This window comes from Hippoglossus hippoglossus, chromosome 21 (assembly GCF_009819705.1).
Source record: "Hippoglossus hippoglossus isolate fHipHip1 chromosome 21, fHipHip1.pri, whole genome shotgun sequence".
NCBI classification, from domain to species: domain Eukaryota; kingdom Metazoa; phylum Chordata; class Actinopteri; order Pleuronectiformes; family Pleuronectidae; genus Hippoglossus; species Hippoglossus hippoglossus.
Genome location: NC_047171.1, coordinates 14,385,925 through 14,392,865, shown reverse-complemented (window position 1 = coordinate 14,392,865; position 6,941 = coordinate 14,385,925). Strand labels below are relative to the sequence as shown.

General features: G+C 43.6%; 1 protein-coding gene across 1 annotated transcript; it reads right to left on the bottom strand.

Moving 5' to 3' along the window:
* Positions 1-2,473: 2,473 nt before the first annotated feature.
* Positions 2,474-6,603, bottom strand: LOC117755179 (FAST kinase domain-containing protein 5, mitochondrial). The gene is made up of 2 exons (XM_034574743.1): positions 6,536-6,603; positions 2,474-5,156 (listed from the first exon to the last, which is right to left on the bottom strand). Exon 2 carries the CDS (start codon positions 5,142-5,144, stop codon positions 2,709-2,711), a length of 2,436 nt encoding a protein of 811 aa, XP_034430634.1. The 5' UTR covers positions 5,145-5,156; positions 6,536-6,603; the 3' UTR covers positions 2,474-2,708.
* Between the last annotated feature and the right edge of the window lie 338 nt (positions 6,604-6,941).

Below are 6,941 nucleotides of genomic sequence, written 5' to 3'. Positions count from 1 at the left end.
TTCCCCCCCCTCCCCCTCCATCCATTTATTCTTCTGTATTCAACCCGATCAGGGAGCAGCCCAGCAGCCTTAACTACCCTTTTTTTCTTCTTTTTCCTGCAGCTTCCTCCTTCTCTTCCTGAGGGATCATCGAGCACTTCCACACATGCTAACCGATTCAGTGTTGACTGAATATGTCTTTGCCTCTAATCCGTTCCTCTCCATCCCTTTAAGCTGCTTGTCTCCCGTCAGGAAGCGAAGGGAAGAAAAGTAAATGCAGGAGGGAGACAGAGGTGAAGAGAGGTTTTCTGGTCTCATTAAAAAAGTCTGTGTCCTTGAAAACTCAAGCACAACAACTAGATTGCTAACGATCAGTTTATTGGTTTTGTTAATTGACCGACAGGAAAACATTTGGGAGCAGTTTGGGTTTCATCTCATCACCTTTTCGTCATTTTCTACTGTTGTTGGGAAAGAACATGATTACCTGAGGGAATAATCCCCCCCAAGAAGGAATTGACTTATTGATCGATTGCAAAAATGATCTGCTGGAAAAAAGTCCTACAGGTAATAAAAATTTGTACACACCCACAAACTTACTTAAAGCTACCTTTTCTGCACTCGTATCTCGTCACATACATCATTCACTTTTATACCTTCACACTTTTCTGCTATTGCATTAATTTGAAAATAAACATACATATGGACATATTATCCATGATTGGCTCCTTTTAGGCTTTTACACAGTAGGATTTATTCTTCATTTCTGAGACTGAATTTTGAGATGGTTTGAAGAACTCTAGTCGAGCACGGTCAGAAGGTTTTCTGGGCACTGAAGGACGTTTTCCTGACAATGTTTCCTTGTTTGAGACCCTGAAGCTGCTTTTTGTTTCCTCCAGTTTTGAGACGGCTGGAAGGATCAAAGCATCAACACTATCAATACCTGGCTCACAAAGGAAAGAAAAGGCCTGCGGGTGAAGACACCAACATCATAACAATATCATTACATATAACAATAGACAAACATGAGGAGTATTTGACAGCTCTTTGCAATAAGTTGCTCCTCTACGACTATTAAAATTTCAGTGCAGACCATTAGACTTTAGACAGTTAGACGAGTTTGTGCTTCACTTGAAATAAAAAAAATGGACACTACATTAAAGTGCCACATCTCAGTTTCAATTTAAGTAGGTTTACATCATTAAGAAAGAGCTGTGTGGGAGATACAGCTCTTAACGTGATAAATATAGTCTAAATGGCCAAGTCTTAGAACATCAGTTAAATCCAGTGTGAAAGGATTCATTTTTCAGAGTAAGTGCGGTCTTGACCTGTCAGACACTTAGTATACTCACCCACTTTCTAAAGCAGTATTTACAGTGTTGCATAACATGGCATATGAATCACATTCTGCATTAACAAAACATGATATAGTGGCATGAATGCTAGATTATGTTCTTTTTTTGTTGTTAAGCTCCAATTACTCAACTGAAAAAGCAGCTGTTACATAGTTTTGGCTCCGGATCTTGCAATGTTTATTTGATTCAGGATATCCACACACTTCAAATGATTTCCTCTTGTTTAACATTTTCACTCCAGCTTAATTTAAAGAGGATGTGATTGTCCACTGCAAGAAACAAATCTGTGAATTGTTTAAAATCAATATTAAAAGAATATTTTCAGGATCTGTACCCTGCAACAAGGGTCCTTTTTAAAAAAATAAAATAAACAGTTGTTCTATTTAAACACAAGCTGGCAGTCACATAAAGGTGGACCAGACAGAGTCATCCATTTCTGCTCGCACAAAGCTTTGAGACAGGGCCGCCATTTAAAATACCTCCTGGGATTGTGGCTTTTATTAAGTCCTTGTCATACTGGTCTCAAATAAAAGGTGTTCAACGTGTAAGAGGAACTTCAGCAGCGCAGCTGCCAGTTTTGCTTAGAACATGAAAAGGAACAAGTGTCAGAAACATCACTGTAAGAAGAAATAAAAATGGGAAATGGTTTTGCAGAACAAAAGCCATTCACCTGAACTATTGCAGGAATTTACCTCCTCATTTACTACAAAGCCTGCAAGAAAACCGTGATGAAGTAAGTCTGTCTGGGCTTTGTGAGAGGTAACTTCTGTATCAGGAGCTGCATTGAATTCACAATCTTTACCATTGATTTTTGCTTCCTTTGGTTGAAATTGACAGACCATCTTAAACCTTCTTTTGTTAAATTATGCAACAGGTTTAATGTTCGGGGGCAGCAGCAATGCCAGCAAACAACTGTTTCATTTCGTTGAAAACGTTATGATTTTGACGTACAGAAGTGGGGCGGAAATCTCATGACACTTGAAAGAGAAGCACTGACCTCTAAAACAACCCTCACGCTTGAGTGAAATCTGTCAAATATAATACAAAAGATTGTTTTCGATTTTTATTCTTCTTCTGCAGATCCTGGGAGATAAAAATAAATATGTCTAGTGCAAACCTACATGACCTTGACCAGGACAGTGTTCTGTTAAATATTTTTAATTTGCATTCTTCTCACAAAAATATCTTGAAATGTCACATTTTTACAACATCCTGAACATGTACAAAAGAATCAGTGGAAGGTGGAGACAAAGGAATATTTGCCCATGTCCTTATCAGACCTTTGGACAAGACCAAAGCAGAATAAATATTACCCAGAAGTCCGAGCGCCAACATCATCTCTGTGTTTTCTTTTGGTTGTTGCAGGTCACAGAGTGATTACAGACTGTCATAGACTTTGCAGTGCAGGTATGCCAGCTTCTCGGCCCTGCTTTTCCTCAGCAAGGGAAACCACTCATGACGGCTCAGCTCCACGACCTTGTAGCCTGCCAACTTCAAATGTCGTCTCTTCATGGCGTGAAGACCCAACAGCTGCTGTGAATGGCAGCAGTAGTGGTTCCTGCTGGAAACCTGGATTGCAAGTTTGACTGTGGATTTGGCCTCCTGTGGGTCTGAGTCTGCTGGGGCACTTTGTTTAGTAAGAGTTTCTATCAGGTCACTAGTCAGGTCAAGGCCTGTGACAAACAGTCTCCCATCATCAAGTCTTTCTCTGGGAAGAGGTGTAGTCTTAGGAGATGGAGTTAAAGGTTCTGTTGTGTTTTTAGTGTTCATCAGCTGTGCTAAAAGTTCATCAGTTATAGTTGCCCCTAGATTCATTTTCCCCCACCCTTGGTTTAAAGTTACTTTGGATGAATCCTTCTCAGGATATAAGGTGGTTGAGTGGGATGTTGGGTTAACAGGTATCGGCTTTCCCGTGGAGTCAAGATGCACTTCCAGGTCAATGGAGCGAGTGTGAGGCAGAATCATTCTCTTACACACAAATTCCTCTCCTCCGAGCAGATCTTGGAGACTGGATTCTGCCTCCTGAACCTCAGGTTTGTGGCACACATCTGACTGAGCGAACGTCCACAGCAGCTCAGCTATCTCCTCCCTAAGTTCAGGGCTTAACCGCGGCCCGGTCCACTGAGGCAGCTCCAGAGCCACAGCTCCATCCAAAGTCAGCAAGTCTTTTTTCAGCTCCAGCTGTGTTGCTTTCAGCGCTTGCTTGACAAAGTCAGGGCTCAGAGCTAATGCAATCAAGTCCTCTGGGAACTGAGAGACAAAGGCCAGGCCTAGCAGACCAGTGAGCAGATGCTCTGGGTACCGTTGGAATTCTGCCTTCCTCTGTCTCAGGGCTTCGGTCAGGCTTGGATAGAAGCTCGGACTCTGAGCTGGGAGAAACCTTAATGTGCTGAGGGCCCAGAGCAGTTTGCATGAGTCCTTGCTCCTGCAGTGTGGCACGAGCGAGGGCACTCTTTCAGCCACGGCAACAAGGATGTCATCATTACGATAATGCAGTGCTGAGCAGGCCAACGCCACGTGCATCAGCCCCTGAACGCCCATCCCGGGGGCCCGTCGAGGAACTTCCTGTGTCATGGCCTCCATCCACCCTCTGTGGTACAAATAACTGAAACGCAAGAGTTTCAGCACATTCACCATCGCAAAGTCACTCATCTCTCTCACAGAGGAGACTGCCTTATCAACAATAGAAGCCACTGCACTCTGAGATATTGAAGTTTGGGTTTTAAAAAGCCCCAAGCACACGACACCAACCTCCTCTGGGTATAATTGTTGCAAATGGTGCAAAAGGAGCTGTTGTACAGGATGGATTAAGCCTCTTGGGCACTGCCTACCTTCTCCCATTATATACAACAGCTGGACTAGTTCAGGGGCCCCCATCTGTCCCACGTACGGATGGATTGAGTCATAGAGGTGCTGTAAGAACTGGGGGACCTGTCTCCCGATACAGCGCCACAAATCAGCAGCTAACAGCAACTGGTGCAAAGTCATCTGGTTGGCCCGGCGGCTCAGCTCGGTCTCGTACAGCCCGAGCACCGTGTGGTCAGAGGGCATATCCAGCCACACAAACGACTGCAGCACTTCCAGCAGCTGCAGGTCAGTGAAGAGACGCAGGTTTTCGACAGAGTATCGCAGGAGCATGACAAAGCGCTGGTTACTCCTCATCAACGACGTCTTCTCCGGGTCCACGCGGCTGAGCTCCACGAGAAACTGAGACACATCGGATGGCTTCATGCTGCCTTTTAAAAAAGCCACTTTTTGGAGCAGCGGGGACAAATCGTCCCATTCTACTGGGTGAGGCCGCTGGGTGAGGTCAAGGGTCATGGAGGCGTACTCAGGCCGGCATTTGTTGAAAACACGTGGATCCACTTTAACGTCCGGAGTTATGGGTTGTCCATGGTACGGTGACACTGTTGGCGGCCTCTCGGGTTCAGAGCTCTTGTTGAAAGCTAAGTCCAGAAGTGTGTTTTTTGCGCTGGAGAGATGCCGCGAGGAACTGACGCTGTAGCGGTTGCTCTGTTGCCAGAAGGAAGGTGCGAGAAAGGAGAGACACCTTTCGTCCTCATCATTATCTGCCTGGCTCCCGGAGGTTGCAGCGTTCCTCTCAGAGCGATGATATGACGACGGGTTGTAATACAGCCTGTAACCTCCATGGAGAGAGGCCTCCTGGTGTTGAAATGCCCCTTTCTTCCCCTCCTGCTCGTCTGCCTCATCCTCTGTTTTGCCATAGAGGGGTTGAGCCTGGGTAAAATTATTTCTCAAGCCTCTGAGGCAGCGCAGCCTGGGCCCACGTTGACACAGCACACAGGCAGCCATCAATATGCAACACTAAAAAGAGAAAACATACACGTTAAGTCAACCAAACATCTGATTTCTAATTTGCAAATAATTTAAGCAAATAATACACAAGATGTTTATTGCCCCTGGCATCCCTAATTTTTTTCAGGGATGCCAGGGGCCAAAATAATGGTGCTCCTAAATCATGAATGGAGGACAAAGAAATGTTGTGACCCAGTTTTAAGCATAGACTGTATAAGATGGATGACATGAGTGTTCCACGAAAGTGAAGCCAAAGTGTCTTGATTGCACACCTCCTCCATGTTAATGGATGGGACATGGACCCAATCTAAAAAGTAGTTTGAGATAGTTTCTGTCATTTGAGGCAGTTCTAGTCACACTGCTGTTTGTTCAAACGCTAATCTTTCCGGTAAATTTGGTTTTAATTTGCTATTTGATGCTATAAAAATGGGGTGAAACGTCACGATTGACAGCTGAGACTGACTCACGATTGGTCAACGTGTGTATCGACGGGACCTCAATAACGTCTCCATCCCCTGATCGCTACTGCGCAGACTCTGGATTCAAATACGCAAGATGGCCGCTTTCATATGAGGGATATTTTACCTTCATGTATGGATAATGGGAGGAAGAAGAGACACGTCATCCATCTTTATAAACAGTCTATGATTATAAGACATTCATATAATGAATATATAATTTTCCACATAGGTGTCCTCCTTATACTTATGTACAGTTTCTTACTTGCTCGTGCAATCAACCTGTAACACAGCACTTTAATCAATAACATTTCTATACAAACCAATTCAACAGTGAAATGTATATTATGTACAAACTCTGCTTTTTCTTTTTCTTCTATTGCCTTTTCATATTTTCATTCTCTTATCTACCTCAGTCTGACTTACCTGCTGCTGTACAAACTGAATTCCCCCTGGTGTGTGGATCAATAAAGTTCTATGAAGTATTTTATTCCTGTAATGAAAACCATGGACACAGGAAACTAAATAATCTGTCTACTTAGATTTCTTGCAATGAACAACTCTGACTATTTTGTACCTGAAACTCACAAACCCAGTTGTGTGTCTAAAAGCATCCATGTGTCAATACACAGTAATAGATGAACTGAATGATGCCACACAGAGCTCAACTAACCTGGCGTCTCTTTGCCTCTTCAGTCTAAACCCTGGTTATAGATTATTCCTGCTGAGACAAATCCCTCTGTGCAGTTAATACATTTACTGTGTCTGTCACTTCCTGGGCTGAAAGTGACATGGTCTGCTCATGCAACTTCACACGTTCCGTCTAAACACTGATTGTTTCCCTGCACGAGAGCGACCGGTAACACTTCCTGCAGATGTAAACTAAACTGCGTGAATGTGATCATGATGATAATACAACGTTGAGCTCACCTATTAACGCGCAATGCATGAATCAGTCCATGATGCAGCAGGAACATATAAATTTAACCTCATGTGGCTGAGAGAGGAGGAAACAGACATTACACCGGAAAACCAGTAAGTCCACCTTCAAAACAAAAGAAGCCAGACATTGTTTGCTAGATGCTGAAACCATCGATGTAGTAAAATCCAGATAAGACTTCGTGTTGTGTTGTAAATAATGTTTATTATATATCTAAAGGTGCAGTAATACCATTGGCTTCTAGGATTAATTGTTATAAAGTGTCGTTTCGGACCTTGCTGTATTTTATTGTGGCAGGCTGATGTAGTTTCCGTGGAGAGCCGCCATGACTGAACAGAATATGACCTACGGTAGCTGGGTGGGATCAAACATCCTGAGGGAGGGAAAAGAAAAACA

Coding starts and splice junctions, on each gene's coding strand:
- LOC117755179 (XM_034574743.1), bottom strand. CDS start 5,144: ATGGCTGCCTGTGTGCTGTGTCAACGTGGGCCCAGGCTGCGCTGCCTC.